This window comes from Hippoglossus hippoglossus, chromosome 22, assembly GCF_009819705.1.
Source record: "Hippoglossus hippoglossus isolate fHipHip1 chromosome 22, fHipHip1.pri, whole genome shotgun sequence".
NCBI classification, from domain to species: Eukaryota; Metazoa; Chordata; class Actinopteri; order Pleuronectiformes; family Pleuronectidae; genus Hippoglossus; species Hippoglossus hippoglossus.
Window position 1 is genome coordinate 17,290,115 of NC_047172.1, and position 15,831 is coordinate 17,305,945.

At 43.6% G+C, this 15,831-nt stretch overlaps 3 protein-coding genes across 5 annotated transcripts; 2 read left to right on the top strand and 1 right to left on the bottom strand.

Moving 5' to 3' along the window:
- Positions 1-411: 411 nt before the first annotated feature.
- LOC117756525 (kazal-type serine protease inhibitor domain-containing protein 1-like) lies at positions 412-3,067 on the bottom strand. The gene is made up of 4 exons (XM_034577072.1): positions 2,608-3,067; positions 2,327-2,487; positions 1,036-1,183; positions 412-678 (listed from the first exon to the last, which is right to left on the bottom strand). The coding sequence occupies exons 1-4, from the start codon at positions 3,065-3,067 to the stop codon at positions 581-583; spliced, it is 867 nt and encodes a 288-aa protein (XP_034432963.1). The 3' UTR covers positions 412-580.
- A 1,920-nt stretch (positions 3,068-4,987) lies between these two features.
- Positions 4,988-10,378, top strand: gale (UDP-galactose-4-epimerase). Of its 2 annotated transcripts, none has more exons than XM_034575477.1 (12): positions 4,988-5,122; positions 6,656-6,779; positions 7,003-7,118; positions 7,955-8,068; positions 8,317-8,493; positions 8,633-8,746; positions 8,860-8,926; positions 9,393-9,478; positions 9,573-9,650; positions 9,773-9,887; positions 10,001-10,094; positions 10,211-10,378. In XM_034575477.1, the coding sequence occupies exons 2-11, from the start codon at positions 6,659-6,661 to the stop codon at positions 10,063-10,065; spliced, it is 1,053 nt and encodes a 350-aa protein (XP_034431368.1). In that variant the 5' UTR covers positions 4,988-5,122; positions 6,656-6,658; the 3' UTR covers positions 10,066-10,094; positions 10,211-10,378. The 2 variants fall into 2 exon arrangements, with proteins under 2 accessions (XP_034431368.1, XP_034431369.1); XM_034575478.1 differs by having other exon boundaries at positions 7,006-7,118.
- An 801-nt stretch (positions 10,379-11,179) lies between these two features.
- On the top strand, positions 11,180-15,678 carry zbtb8a (zinc finger and BTB domain containing 8A). 2 transcript variants are annotated; one of them, XM_034576944.1, is made up of 4 exons: positions 11,180-11,857; positions 13,008-13,885; positions 14,060-14,229; positions 14,330-15,678. In XM_034576944.1, exons 1-4 carry the CDS (start codon positions 11,841-11,843, stop codon positions 14,645-14,647), a joined length of 1,383 nt encoding a protein of 460 aa, XP_034432835.1. In that variant the 5' UTR covers positions 11,180-11,840; the 3' UTR covers positions 14,648-15,678. The 2 variants fall into 2 exon arrangements, with proteins under 2 accessions (XP_034432835.1, XP_034432833.1); XM_034576942.1 differs by having other exon boundaries at positions 11,182-11,582.
- Positions 15,679-15,831: the final 153 nt, after the last annotated feature.

A 15,831-nucleotide genomic window follows, 5' to 3' on the forward strand; every position in this document is an offset into this window, starting at 1 on the left:
GGGAGTCGGGGGGATGAGGGGAGGATTAACTGGCACTCAGGTGGAGAGAGATGAAGAGACCCTGCGGATGGTCACACCCTCTCTCTCTCCTTCCATCACTCTCTTTTCCCCTCAGTGAATGAATATAATGTACCTGTGTTTGCTGGGTGGATGGGACTGTAGGGGGGGGGGGCTCGTATTCACCTTAGCGATAGTTTCTCTTCATCAAATTGAATGTGATGAAGACGAGTCAGCTGTTTGTATCGTGGTTGAACTTATGGCACCCACTGGTTTTGAAATTTGAAACAACCTTCAATATCTTTTTTACACTTTGTGACAGATTTAAATGGGCAGATAAACATTTCAATATTAAGTCTTTCATTTGATTATGATCATGAAAAATGCCACACAGCAAATAACGGGAGCCATTTATTTGTGTTAAAGGATGTTTCTAAGCAGACATGAGGCTTATGAAGTGAAGTGACTGACAAACATCACACTAAAATATTATATCAGCTGATCTGTGGTCTTTGTCCAGAGACTTTTTCCCCAGAGGATGACTTGTACTCTGCTTTTATAAACCGACTTCATTTAATACCAGTTAATCTCCAGATATCAACTGTCCATCACCACTGCCTCCCTCCAAATAGTCCACGTATCCCTCCTCTTCCTCCACATGGCTCTGTGTCACCTTCGCCCCTGCAGAGCAGATTCAAAATAAATCAACTAAGCGTAAACAGTCAAAATAATGAGATGGTGCAATTTCCGTTGAATAAAGAGCAAAGTCAAAGCTGGTCTTTCTGATATTTAATTCAGCATCTGCAGGCGGACTCACAACGACTTACAAGATGTGAAAATGAGCAAAATAAAGAAGGAGAATCAGTGATTCATACCCGTTAGTTGGGTCAGACATTATCTAACACTGAATCGTGCCAAAACTTTATGTGCAAAAACAATATTTTGGTGGTGGAGAGCAGGTCAGGTCATCTTATCTTGGCCTGTGAAGGGCTGGCGCTTACACAAGAGACCATTTACCGTTTAAGATGGGTTACTCACCCCGTCTCAACACTGAGAGCTGTGCCGAGGCAGACCTTTCTCCCAAGGCATTGTGGGAGACGCATGAATAGACCCCTGCATCAGCGAGGTGGAGGCCATGTATCTGCAGCCAGGTGGAGACGGTGTAGCGCTGGGGGCCTCCTCGTGCCTGGAACGGGACAGGGTTACATCTGATATGAGCCTTTTCACATGAGAGAAATGTGTTCGACTTCTGTCAGCAGCATGGGTGGAACGACAAAGCAATACACAGTAATATGAATCATGGCTCTATGACAAGCATCAGTAATAGGACACACAAACACATTATTTATGTGTGGGTAACAAAATGTTACCACTGTTACCTCAGTTCTTCTCCTCTCACTTGTTTTAATAAAGGATTGGTCTTCTGAGTGTTTTTTTTTTCTCCAGGGAGTCTCACAAGGAAGACTAAAAACAGCATAGTCAAGATTTAAAATGTCAGAAAGCAGCATATTCTAACTTTTAGTTTGGGTCCAGTGCTAATAACCCTGGATCCTGTGCAGTGATTTAAATGACAATAAAGTTTTTTTTTTCCAGATTAGGAACATTAGACAACTGTTTTCACAGCGTAGCCCCTTGTGACAAAAATAGTTTATGCACCAAAGACTTGGAACAAACTCTTAATTTCCTAACGCTTCAACAGCCTTTTCACTTCAAGCAAGGAGATTATGTTTTCCTCCTGTCTGTCTGTTTGTTTGTTTGTTTGTTTGTTAGTTAGCAGGATTATGGAAACACTACTGAACAGATTATCAAAAAACATGGTGGAAGGATGTGGAACAGGTCAGGGAACAGCCCTTTAAATTTTTGTGTGGATCCGGATCAGGGGGTAGATCCAGGATTTCTATTATCACTTTCTTTAACATTGTGAGATTGGGATTTTTTAAACTTTCCACTGATATCTGTAGGTTTGTGCCATTTAGTGCAGCTTGATTGGATTTGAGGAGACTGTTGGGATTTGGCGGAGGTATGTGCTCTACTGAGTGCCAATATAGATCCAAATATGACTGTTTTAACATTCTTTATTGTTCTGTGTTTGAGGCTGTGTTCTGTTTAATTACATTTTTCATGTAAAGCACCTTGAGCTGCATTTTATGCTATGAAACATATAGTAAAAAAGTTATATAAATTAGTTAAAGGGCCCTTCAAGCGAAAACATCTTCACTTATTGAACAAGTTACTAAAAACTAAAGAGCAAACAGGACACATATCAACCAAAGCACATGTGCTTAATGAAAAGCTCAGTGACGCACAGCAACTGAAGTTATTTTCAAACCTGGACAGAGATGTGAGGATCATCTCCTGGCAGGAAGTTGTCGCTCCCCGTCTTCTTCCAGCTCAGGTTTGGAAGAGGGAAGGCTGAGACCTCACAGCCAAACACAACGTCCCTCCCCGTGTAGGCGGACAGGTTTCTGGGGCCTTGAAGGATACGAGGAGCTGCAGCAAAAGGAAGGACTTACCCCAAGGAAAGAGACAAGACTATACACATACTTTGAACATTTAAAAACTACTATGTTTCCTGGACTGACAACATATGTAAGAAGAGATTGTGGTAACCAGAGAAGCAGGGTCCTCTCCCAGTGAGCTTCAGGCTTGAGTTTTGGCGACTGGCAGCTTCTCTCATCTGGCAAATATTTGGATAGGTCCACCCATCCGAGCCACACACAGATCCCTTATCCCGGCACACACATGTCGGCTCTGGCTCAGCCCTGTGTTTCCTTTTTGGTGTTTTCCTCTGGCAGACGAGGCCCTCTCCACAGCGGCCATAGAACTTCTGAGCCTCGTCCGGGTCACACTGCTGCCCCTCTGCGTTGGCACACTGCTCACAGCACCCACAGTCGTCCTGCACCCTGCCTGCGGGGCAGTCTGCAGGCACTGGGGGGCAGAGGTGCTGGTCGCACTCCCTGCAGCCCTCGCCCTCCTCCCACAGCCGCAGCCACCCAAGGTGCTGGGGTGGCCGTCCGAGGGAAGTGCCAAGTACAGCACATATACACACACACAGGGAAAACTGTGCCATGCTGCTGACGTGCATCAGAAGTCAGAGGCAGTGAAGTAACAACCTGATGGGACACAGCTGACTCACAATGAACCGTAAAATGGTTACAGATTCATAAAGAGTGATGGCCGCCCTGGTGTCCTGCTGTTCTCTATCAAAGAGTTACATGTTTTGCCTCCTCTGAGTTTTAAATGTTTCCTTCTGTCCCCCTTCTCCTCTGTCCTCTCCTGAATGCTTCGATTGTTTTTCCTTATTATGACCGTGCACCCCTTTTTTTCCTCCTTGAGATTTCTTCATCAGCTCCAAGTCCTTTCTAACAAAGAGGCAGCATTTGCAGTGAACGGAGCGAGCACATTTCATCTCTCAGGTATCTGACTCTGTCTCATCTTTCTTTCCTCCCAATTCTGCCTCTGTTCGTGTGCCAGTGTCTGTGGGGGAGGGCAGGACTGGCACTAGGACCTCAGAAATGGCACAGGATATAAAAGAATCCTGCTCAATCTGCACTTCATACAAATTTAACACTAAACAAAATGTGAACACAGTGACCCTTACATATGTTCAGCACACATTACCAAGCATACAATGATCTGAAGTTAGTAGAAAATGCTGATGTAGTTCCATGTCTGTCTGGAGGAGCAGTGTGAAATTCCTGCAGGTTTGGAAACATTTTCTGTTGATTTATGATGATGCTCTTAGTGTTGGGGAGGTCGAGTATTTGGTTAGAAACTGAACATATGGAGTGTGAAAAAGGAAGAAAATACTTTTAAATAATAAAAAAACTCAAACTAACGAATAAAAATAAAATATTAGACATAAGTGATTGTGGTAAGTGTGTGTGTGTGTGTGTTTCCATCACACAATGTAACCATTCTCTAAGTTCTCATACAACAGTCATCACATGGACACTTTTTACCAATTACTGTCATAATTTTAATCGATTTTCATATTAGAGCATTCCTCATAGTAGGTTTAGGTTAAGGTTTAGGATTATGTTAGGTAAGGGTTAGGCTAATAGTAACTATAGTTAAGGTTAGAGTAAATCTCCAGGACATCAATAGGTCAATGTAATGTTCTTTGAAGGCATGGAGCCAAGACTGTGTGTGTGTTTGTGTGGGTGTGTGTGTGTGGGTGTGGGTGTGGTCTATATTTACACAGTCACACTATGGAGACTTGTCTTTCTTATGGGAACAAAAAGCATAAGTTTAGGTTAAGTTGAGGTTTAGGTTGAGTTTAAAGTTAGGTCTAGGTTAAGGTTAGGTTAGGTTAGGTTAGGTTAGGTTAGGTTAAGTTAAGTTTCAGGTTTAGGTTAAGGTTAGATTACTGTATTACTGTATTACTGTATTACTGTGTTACTGTAACTATCAATTACATGTTGATTTTGTAAGTATAGGAAGGGTAATGGAACGAAAATGGTAACACACACACACACACACACACACACACACACACACAGACCAACACAGGGTGATTTCTCGTCCATGTCTTTTTACAGCAACGTGGCACTTTACCCTACCAGCCTGTGTGTTTCAGGTGAAACACGCACGCACACAAACACACACACAGAGGACTCTGTACAATCCCCTCTCTGTGTGAGGGGCGTGGCTTCACTACAGCGCCGCCTGACGTCATGGCACGTGAGGCAATCACGTAGCACGTCACAGACTTTACAGAACCATGAAACTAGAGTTAGGGCTTAGTGTGAATCCGTTTCAAACGTCAAAATAAAACGTAAGAGTTAAACCAAACCAAGATCAACACAGGTTTTTTACTTTTTTGGATACCTACAATTGTGTCTTACAACTAACTGATCATTTTACTATCTCATAATAATTACCATTTTGAATTTGATGTTGTTTTATAGGAATTTAGCAACCTGGAGTCTTACTTTGAAAGAGCTCTTACAGGAAGTGGTGCGTTAAAGATTTACCTGAGGTCGTTCCATGTCGAACAGGAAGTAGAGAAATGTCAGCGGCAGAGAGGAGAAACTTCATGAGCTGACACACACACACACACACACCTTCATCCTCCTCACTGGGTTTAACTGGACACTGTCCCGGAAACTACCATTTACACTTTGTAAGTATTTCTTGATCTCAAGCTGATGACAGAAGTCACATCTGTTCTTCCGGAGTGAGAGACCAGGGTCAGGCTGGTTTGGCTTGTTGTAGGAATGACAGAGATGCAGTGTGTGTACATTATCACAGTAATGTTCAAAACAGCTTTCATGTGTTTTTCAGCCACAGCTTGTCTCAGAAGCACCGAGTAGAACAGAGCGATGGGATGTGTCAGTAAAGTGGGATGTTTGTAACGTGAAGCACAGACAGGCTCCTTAGTGCTTCCTCCAGTCAGCAGCCAGCAGCAGGCTGTGCTGTATTCCTGGCACCAGTTTGAATGGAATAAGAAAATACAATTTATTTTATGCTTTTCACAAGTTGATGCTTATGTGGAGGCTGGAAAGATCACAGTGTGTGCTCCCTTTAAGATCATAATAATAATAATTATTATTATTATAATAATAATAATAAAACAGTTACAAGGTGTGTTACAAGTTAAAAGAAAATAATACTATGATACTATGAAACAATTAAAAAGCAAGATAAGCAAAACAAAAACAAACAATCATTTTATGATGTTTAATTTTAGTTTGTTTTTGTTTTGCTTATCTTGCTTTTTAATTGTTTCATATTATCTGCCTTCAAGACATGTCTTGTTCTGACCTCATGAGGTCAGAACAAGGAGAGAGCACATCTAAAAATAAGTCTTTAATGATAATAACTTCCTAACAATAAGTAGGAGTAGTTACTGAGAGTGTGCTATTGGTTTTATGTTGTCAGACGAGTTAAGGGTTGAGCCTGCTGACGTGCAACAGCCAAGGGGTGGTCACATATTCAGGTGTGGTGACCGGGGATCAGACAAAAGGAAATTTACAGAGCAGGTTTAGGAGTTTGCCCTCAAGTCCTCCTGCATCTTTCGTGACTTCACATCCACAGCATGTAAGCACAGCAGGGTCCTAAATGGAGAAGCTGGGTTTGTGTGTCGTACGCTGTATAAACTGTTGAAGCTAAACATAGATTTCTTCTCCTTTCAAGATATACAAGCCACTTTGGACGACAACATTGTTAAGTATTATATACAAAAATGTTGTTATGCCAAATCATCCCCATTGTGGGGACAAAAACGTAACTTTCGATACTAAACAAATGCATAAGAAACACCAAAATCTCCCATGTCAGGAAAGTTCATGTACTTACGTCCGACCTATTCTAACCCCTTGATCACGTCTTCATTTATGTTGTTTGTTCTTTTTTTTTTTTACTGACCTTCTATTTCATTTCAATACTTGTCCTCATCTGAAAATACTTTCCAGATGAGGAGTAATGTTGAACGTTGCAAAGATGATATCCGTTATATCTGTAGTTTTTTTCTTAACAAAATAGTTGTTCTGAATTGCATTAAGTGACGAATGTCTTTGTATATATTTATTTTAACAACTTAAACTTAAAGCTAATTAAAAACGCAGTGAGTGTTGAAGCTTTATCGTTGTCCTGCAGGTGTAAGTTTGTGCTAAATGTCTAAAGTGAATGAAGAAAGTGATTTGTATTTCTGCAGAGGATGGCAGAGAAGGTGCTGGTCACAGGTGGAGCGGGCTACATTGGCAGTCACTGCGTGGTGGAGCTGATTCACGCTGGCTTCCAGCCGGTCGTAGTGGACAACTTCAGTAACGCAGTCAGAGGTAAGCGCCCTGCGTTTGATGTCATAAACTTGATAAGTGTTCCAAGTGTGTTTGTTGAGTGCAATGATAATCGTGTGTGTGTGTGTGTGTGTGTGTGTGTGTGTGTGTGTGTGTGTGTGTGTGTGTGTGTGTGTGTGTGTGTGTGTGTGTGTGTGTGTGTGTGTGTGTGTGTGTGTGTGTGTGTGTGTGTGTGTGTGTGTTCTACATCCTGTTCTGAATGGAGGAGAAGGAGATGTGCCAGAGAGCATACACAAGATAGAGAAGCTTCTCGGCACCAACATTGAGTTTCATGAACTCGACCTTCTGGATCGTCCCGGTTTGGAGCGACTCTTCAAAAAGGTGAGAATGTCCACAAAGCGGATTTATTCATTTTATTAGAGCTAAACCAATAACTACATGCATTACTTATAGTTGTTTTAGTACAATTTTTACAGTAATTATAATAATTAACAATTACTTTAGTCGTTGACACAGGTTTGCAAGTTTCAATTTTTGATCAGATTAACTTGGCCTCTGGGAAAATGATAAATCTGTCTTTCACTCATTTTTGACATTTAAAAAAACTGATTAATAATTAAACTTAAGGACTCACTGAGCTGAGCAGAGAAACTGCACTTTATATATCATAGTTACTATTTAGTTTTTAATTGCCACAGGTTAACTTTTACTTTATTTAAAATTTGTACTCCTGTTACTACACAGTGTTATGTGTTTTTCAGATTTTATTCTTGGTGATGTTATTGCCCTAATTTACTGTATTGTATTCTTTTTGTGTGCCGTACACCAGTGAAAGATTAATTTCATCAATGCCTGCATTATTTGACGATAAAGTTTTGAATCTTGAAAACAATTTGAAAATACTTATTAAAGTTCACTCGGTTAAACTCTTAAAAGATACCATTTCTTATATATCAGCTCTAAAATTAATGTTATTGAATATATGCACCAGCAGCTGATGGGACAATGAAATAATTCTACATGTAGCTTTTATACACTGTAGTTAGATACTTAGTTAGTTACTGTAATACCTTACTTAGTAATTAGTTACTGATGGATGTCCCTGATGGCCACCGTACTTTCTCAAACAGCCTTTAAAATAGGACACCATGACATTTTCTTATTTGCATATGACCCATAGAGTCGCTCCACAGCCCTCACATGTTTGTTTGTTTCAGCATGCTTTCAGTGCCGTGATGCACTTTGCTGGCCTGAAGGCCGTCGGGGAGTCAGTGGAGCAGCCGCTGCGTTACTACAGAGTCAACCTCACCGCCTCCATCAACCTGCTGGAGGTCAGTTCTATTGCCTCCATGTCAATCCTCACTCTGAGATGATCATTCATTGCACTGATCATTGTCTTTGTATGCCGAGTGCATGACAGTGTGTGTGTGGGGGGGGCTTTTGAGTTTGAGCTTGATAATTTGAACGCTGCACCCTTCATCACTGTGTGTGGATCTCCTGACTTGAATGTGCATATTACGCTTATCAGCTGCTGACTGTAGGCGCGTGCTGTGTTTGTGTGCATCTGCATGTTACCCAGGTGATGCAGGCTCACAAGGTGCGCAATCTGGTCTTCAGCAGCTCGGCCACGGTGTACGGGGACCCCCAGCACCTGCCCATCGACGAGCTGCACCCTGTGGGCGGCTGCACCAACCCCTACGGCAAGACCAAGTACTTCATCGAGGAGATGATCAAGGACCACTGTAAGGCGGAGAAGGTATGGATCCAGGAAGTGGAAATGTATTCACGGAAATACACACACATATACACGCACACACACACACACACACACACACACACACACACATACACACGCACACATGCGAGCTGTGTCATTGTTGCCTCCGTGTGTGCAGGACTGGAATGCAGTGCTGCTGCGTTATTTCAACCCAATTGGAGCTCATTCCTCCGGCGTGATAGGAGAGGACCCTCAGGGTATCCCCAACAACCTGCTGCCATATGTTGCTCAGGTAGATGAAATACACGGCTTCATCTGAGGGACTTGTATACTGCACCATGTGTTCTAGTTGGATCAGTTGGATGATTTGACCGGTTTGAATTACCGTTATTCTCCTCCTCAAAGGTTGCCATCGGGAGAAGGAAGTGCCTCAACGTATTTGGGAATGACTATGACACAGTCGATGGGACAGGTGATGAAAAAGATTGTGCACAGATTAAATTGTGCCTTGAAATATTATTTTGGGCAGAGGGCACTTAAAGATAGGGTTGGTAAGATGTTTCTGAAACACTTGTTGCCCTTTTTTGTTTAAATCCTGACAGACACCATAAATAAAAAGCCGCCTGGGAAAAAAATTGAAATAACGGTGCCTGTGGACCTCGTAGGACTGTAGTGAACACGACAGCCCATCATTTCCTTCAGTTAAATGAAATGATTGGCTGGTGTACCTGTCTGTCAAGAACCGGGGCATTAGCTTTGACGAGAGGGTGAAGGGGGAGGGGGAGGGGGTGGGGTTGTATCGGTTGCATTTTTGTATCCTGCTCTTGCTAGCTTCTCCAGGAATACCAACCCTATCTTTAATAACAAGAAAACTATCATCGCATTTCTTTCATTAACATTCAGAATCATCTAAAGAAGTTGTTTATCCCTCTCTGTAGGTGTGAGAGATTACATTCACGTCGTAGATCTGGCAAAGGGACACATAGCAGCTTTGAAGAAGCTGAAGAAGGACTGCGGGTGCCAGGTAGTAAGAAACACACACTTTCTGCATGTGTGTACACCCTTGAGGTATTTATTGACACGCTGGCATTTGTGCATCATTGTGTATGTGTCTGTAGGTTTACAACCTCGGAACAGGAAGGGGCTACTCTGTGCTCCAGATGGTGAAAGCCATGGAGAAAGCCTCAGGGAAAGAGGTGAGTGATTTGACTATGACGTTGGCCTCTTATCCATTAATGTTTCCTTCTATTTAGGCTAAACCACTCTGTTTTTAATCTATTTGTCAATGTAACTCTTGTACAACATGTCCTCTCTGTAGATCTCGTACGAGATCGCCCCTCGTAGAGGAGGAGACATTGCATCCTGCTATGCTGACCCTAGTCTGGCTGAGAAGGAGCTCGGGTGGAAGGCCGAATTTGACCTGGAACGAATGTGTAAATTAACTTTTTAATTTCATCTGATCCTCTCCGTCTGAAAATAACATGTGTTGTTATTGATTTATCTTGTTGAAGAAAATCCCACATTTTGCTGTGATGTGTCCCTACAGGTGAGGATCTGTGGCGCTGGCAGTCCATGAACCCCACAGGATTTTCCAAAGGCCCGGCGTGTTGATACGACTGCGCAGACTTAAACGTTAAATGTCTTCGAGTCCTCTTCTTAATTCAACCGTCAACGTTTTTAATTTTTTTTAGCATATCTTATAAAACACATGATATGACCTCAGGAGTAACTGAACGCTTCATGTTTTGTCATGCTTTTATTTCCTCTTAATTAACCGTTATCTCATTTTCAAATGATTGTTTACAAACGGCTTTCTGTTTTCTCTGTGTCGTTTTCATCAGATCAACGATGGATATTTTCTCTATAAATGTATTGATCTTTAAGCCATAACAATGAAAGAATAAATTCAATTTCTTATTGGAGACACAGAAGCCTTTCATTCCACTCCATAATGAAACTGATGCAAATGATTGTGAAGTGACTTTTAATTAACGTTGATTGACAGTGTTTTACCACATTGAGATTAAACCACGATGATTCAGTGAGACACAACCAAACCATGAGAATGTTCTGGTATAAGAGGCTCTCTCACCTTTACATAGCATATAACAGCTGTAAGGTACGGTGGCCCTGAAGTGCAAATCACAATGACAAATCAAATACCTGCTACCCACGAGGCTCATCGCTGATCGGACGGACACACTGTCCATGTGTTTCATGTGTTTTCTCATCTTATGGTGTGTTTTGTGATTTGGTGTTATGTTTTTTTAATACTTGCCACTACGTAGTCTTGTACTTGCCATTGGGATTAATTATTTGCAGTTGTTTTTTTATTATTTACCTTCATGTTTTATTCTTTGCTGTTTTCTTATACTTGCAGTTGTGTGTTTTTAATACTTGCCACTGCGTTGTGTTATAGTTGCCGTTGGGATTAATTATTTGCAGTTGTTTTTTATTATTTACTGTTGTGTTTTATTCTTTGCCGTTGTGTTTTCTTATCCTTGCAGTTGCATTTTCTCAATTGCCAATGTTGTTTGCTGTTGTGATTTGTTTTTGTGGGGGGGGGGTTATTTGATTTTGTCCCGTTCTCTTATATTTGCTGTTGCGTTTTCTTATACTTGCCATTGCATTTTATTCGCCTCAGTGTTTTGTGATTTGCACTTCAGGGCCACCATAACACTACTGAGCAACACAGGGACACCACAGGCTCCTTTAGGAAAGTCACAGGACAATGGATAAATCTTCCAGAATGATTAGATTAGTTGTAATTCAGTATCACTTAAAAACATCCCTGCAGGACTGTTGTATTAGAATAATCCTTATATTATAACAGTGGATTATTCAGCATTAACACAGTGTACACACAGTGGTCTGCATATAAAACGGGGCACTGGGGCTTTAAATGGCTCCTTGAACCCTCGGGCACCCAGTTAATAAACACCCACGTCAGCACAGAGCTCCATTCGCTCTAACCGGGTTTCGGTCTTTAGGGCTGAGCAGGAAGTGGCAGACTGGACCCTGGACGAGAAAAAAAAGAGGCGCAGGGAATACATTTTAAAAACCATGGATATGGTGGCAGACTTGGGGGCGAGTAGACTCTATCGGGCGCCGGGTGAATCGAGTCACCAGTGAGTATCGATGGATTTTGTCTGGAGGGAGGGTGGTTACCACGGCGTGGGGCGTAAGCGGGTCCTGCCGACACCTCACGCCTGGGAAGGAGTCGCTGGGTTTGGGCGGCCGAGGCGAATCCTCCCCGCTGCTCGCTGCGCTCCGACCGGACCTCCGGCGAGGAGTGCGGGGTGGCGGTGTTCAAAAACGGGCGTATTAGCGCGTCTCATCCCGCCCCTGTCCGCGCTGCACATACACATTTGTTATCAGCTCGCAGCATGATCACTTGCTGGAGGTTTGTGGCTATTTCTATTTCAATTTTTGTCCCTATTGTGTGCGGTGGCTGGAGCCTGAAGTGGGCGTCGCTCCAGGACAGACTGGGCTGCTCCGGTGCGCCGCTGCCCGCTTTTCTCTCTCGCAGGACTGCAGCACTGTGGCTTTTTGTAGGTCGACGTGTGTGTGTGTGTGTGTGCGGGTGCGTGTGTAGCGGAGGATTTCTCAGGGAAAGATATGACACATTTCTGGTGCGTGTGACAGGGGGAGCAGCGGGGAAGAGTCTCCGGCGGCCGGGCGTTGCATCGTGGGTTGTAAAAATCGGGCGCTGCTGCTGCGGAGCCTCGTCAGCAAACATCGCATAATTAAAAATGAAAGCGTGTAGTTCAGGAGGACGGATGAGTAGAATACTATTGAAGAAGAAGAAGTATTGTGCAAAATGAGGTTGTGGTATATTTATCATTATGGTGTATTATTGATCGGTGATTGGTTTCCGCTCCTCACCGGTGGGATGTGGTGCAGACAGCGGGGGTCTCATGCCCCCCCCTCAGGTGTGGTTGTTGGGTTTGTCACCCGATGCTCCCTGACTGGAGTCGGGTGTAGCCCCATTAGAGGAGGGTTTTTGTATTGAAGGCTCCTCCAGCCAATCACAGCGCAGGATCTCCTGTGGGCGGGAGCTGGGGCTGAGCCAGTTCAGGGACAAAGGCACATGATAATTGATAGATTCATCCAGGGGTCCTCAAAGTGGGGTCCGGGGCCCCCCAAGGGCCCCTGAGGGGTCGCAGGGGAATCATTTATTTTCGCCATATTTCCATCCATTTGCAACACACTGACAGACTGTTTGAATTTGGTCCTGAATTTCATGCATTTCCTGTAATGAAACATCGAAAAGCAAAACATTTATTAAAAGGACGTCTGCAGTATAGTTTGTGTCGGTTAAAGGATCCTTGAAGTGCAAAAGTTTAAGAACCACTACAAAATCAATGGGGTGTTTTTTTTTTTTTTTTGTGTAAAATGCAATTTATACAAATTATATTCTTGGAAGTTCAGAATCAAGATGGAAGTGTCTCAGTTTAAATAATGAGGCACGCAAGGTTTGTTATTTTCGAGCAGAACAGCTCAGTGCCTGATGCCCACAGCCAGTGAGAGTGCTGTCATGTTGTCTCCTGCAGGCAGCCTCAGAGGTGGTTCAACACCGCCGACATCACAGTGGCTCACCAAAGCAACCTGCTGAAGCAGCTCAACCAGCAGCGGCGTCAGGAGCTGTTCTGCGACTGCAGCGTGCTGGTGGAGGGCCAGCTCTTCAGAGCCCACCGCAACGTCCTGTTCGCCAGCAGCGGCTACTTCCGCATGTTGCTGTCCCAGGGACCCGACGGGCTGTCGGACCCCGTCATCAGCGCCACCTTCGACGTCTTCAGCCCAGAGACCTTCACGGTAATCCTAGATTTCATCTACTCCGGCCAGCTTGATCTCTCAAGTCTCAACGTTATCGAGGTGATGTCCGCAGCCAGCTACTTGCAGATGAACAATGTCATCAGCTACTGCAAGAACTTCATCAAGTCCTCCCTGGACATCAGCATGAAAGATGAAGACAGTGACCGCTGCCTCAGCTTGTCTGAGACCTGCAGCTTTACCAGTGGGGCAGGAGAAGAGACCACAGAGCAGCAGCAGCAGGGCCCCTGCTCCGTCAGTCCACCACCTGCACTTTGGACCAGGGACAATTCCAGATCCCAGTCCAGCTTCATTGGGAAGGATCCAGACCTGGAATCTTCAGCCTCAGCTATAAAGACAAACCCAAGCAGCCCTGCTAATGAGCTCAGTGTAGAGGCTGAGGACCTGCAGGACCCTCAGGACCCTCTGTACACACTGCCCAGATCAGAGCGCCGGAGAGGTAAAGGAGGAGCCAAGAGGAGGGCGCTCAACAGCAACCGCTCTCATCAACACGAAGACTTGGACCTTCAGGAGGCGAGGACAAAAAAGGCTGAAAAGGCCGAAGAGCTGTACGCAACTCTACCACAGATTGTCGGTGTTATTGGACACTTTAATAAAGGTGAGTTGTGCATCAGTCAATAAAATGGAGAATCAGTCATGTGTTTACCTTTTCCAGAATTACATCAGTAGCAGAAATGCACGAGTGTGACCCTGAAGCAAAACCACTCCTGTAGACAGTGATTCATAGGGAACAAATAACAGTCGTGTGAACAGCTTCACTTCCTCTTTGCAGACTCCAACCACATCATGCGCTTCAAATGCCCCTTTTGCACCCACACTGTGAAGAGGAAGGCCGACCTGAAGCGCCACTTGCGTTGTCACACTGGAGAGAGGCCGTACCCCTGTCAGGCCTGCAATAAACGCTTCACCCGCCTGGAGCACCTCCGCAGTCATTTCGAGACGGTGGGTGCAAGTACAACCAGGAAGTGAAGCTACTGCACAGAGCTACAGTAACACAAGCTGTAATATAACACATCTGCATTAAACACATTATTCTACACAGATCCATCAAGCCAGGAAGCTGGTGTGCAGGAAGTGCAAGTGTCAGGTGACGGAGGAGACGGGGCATGTGGTGTGCGAGGGCTCGCGACGCTACCGCATGTGCACCGCGTGCATCGAGGAAGTGGGCTGTGACAACATCCCCATGGACGGTCTGGAGGAGGCCGACGACGAGCCGGCCCTGCTGCTGGGCGTGGACGGGGAGGAGGAGGGGGACAGCAAGCGGAGCTGGATGGTAACCGACGACGACGACCTGGCTGAGGACTCGGGGGCCGACCTCATCATCCAGCAAGTGGACGACAGTGATGAGGAGCTGCAGTGAAATGGGACCAAAGTGTGTGTGCGTTCATGTGTGTGTGTGTGTGTGTGTGTGTGGGTGGGTGTGTGTGTGTATGAAATCCATGCAATAGAATTTATGCATAAAAGAACTGATCCACTGATGTAAATACACACATTTATGATGTATTATTTGTCTATTAGTTGAATACATAGACGGTATCTAAAGATGGACGAGACAAGGCCAAAAGTGAAGCCAAAGTGTTTTGATTGCCTCCTGGTGGCTGGCTGCAGTATATGTCATAAGTCCCTCCTGTTAATGGAGCGGACGTGGGCAAAACAAAAAAGTAAAATGTTTGTTATAATACTGATAAGTTTGGTTTTAATTAGTTATATAATTATTTAAAAACAGGATGTAACGTCATGATTGACAGCTAAGACTGACTCGTGATCGGTCGAGCGCATGTTTTGGAGAAACCGTGGATCCATCCCTCGGTTGCAACTGTGCAGATTCTGATTCAGATTCCACATGCGCAAGATGGCAGCGCATGTATCCAGAATATTTTGGCTTTGATTCTGGATAGACCGAGGAAGTGTAGACACGTCCTACATCTTTATTTACAGCCTATGGTTGAAAACAACTGGTTAATCTTTACTTTGAATGGGATTGTGGACCTTTGTGACAAAATGGAATGCTTTTTGTGAAGCTTCATAAAGATATGCACTATCCAAAGCATGCATATTGAGTGTGTCCTGTGCGTCAGTTATATTTGTATGATAACTCTTTCAAAGACAAGTTTTTTTTGTCAAATGCATGGAAGAACAAAAACCTTTGTACTTTTCTGGGACTGAACTTTGATATCTGGTGTTTAAGCGAAACAAAGTGACTGAACAGTGACTATTATTTCTCTACTGCCTGAGAGGAAAGTTGAATTCTTTCTTTTCCATGTCTCACGATTGCAGTGCTTTTTATGATTAGGTTTGATTATTATATACACTATGATATAACGCCAATTATAATTTATTTATTTTTTGTTTGTTTTTTACTTTTTGACACATTAAAGATATTTTTATACATTTTTGCATCTGGTTTGTTCATCTTTATGAATAAGAGAAATGCTGCCAAGTCAAATAAGCTGTTTGTTTTTACATTTGCCATTAATATATATATATATATATATATTAAAATGAATGTATAGCATATGATTACATGGCACACAGGTAAATTAT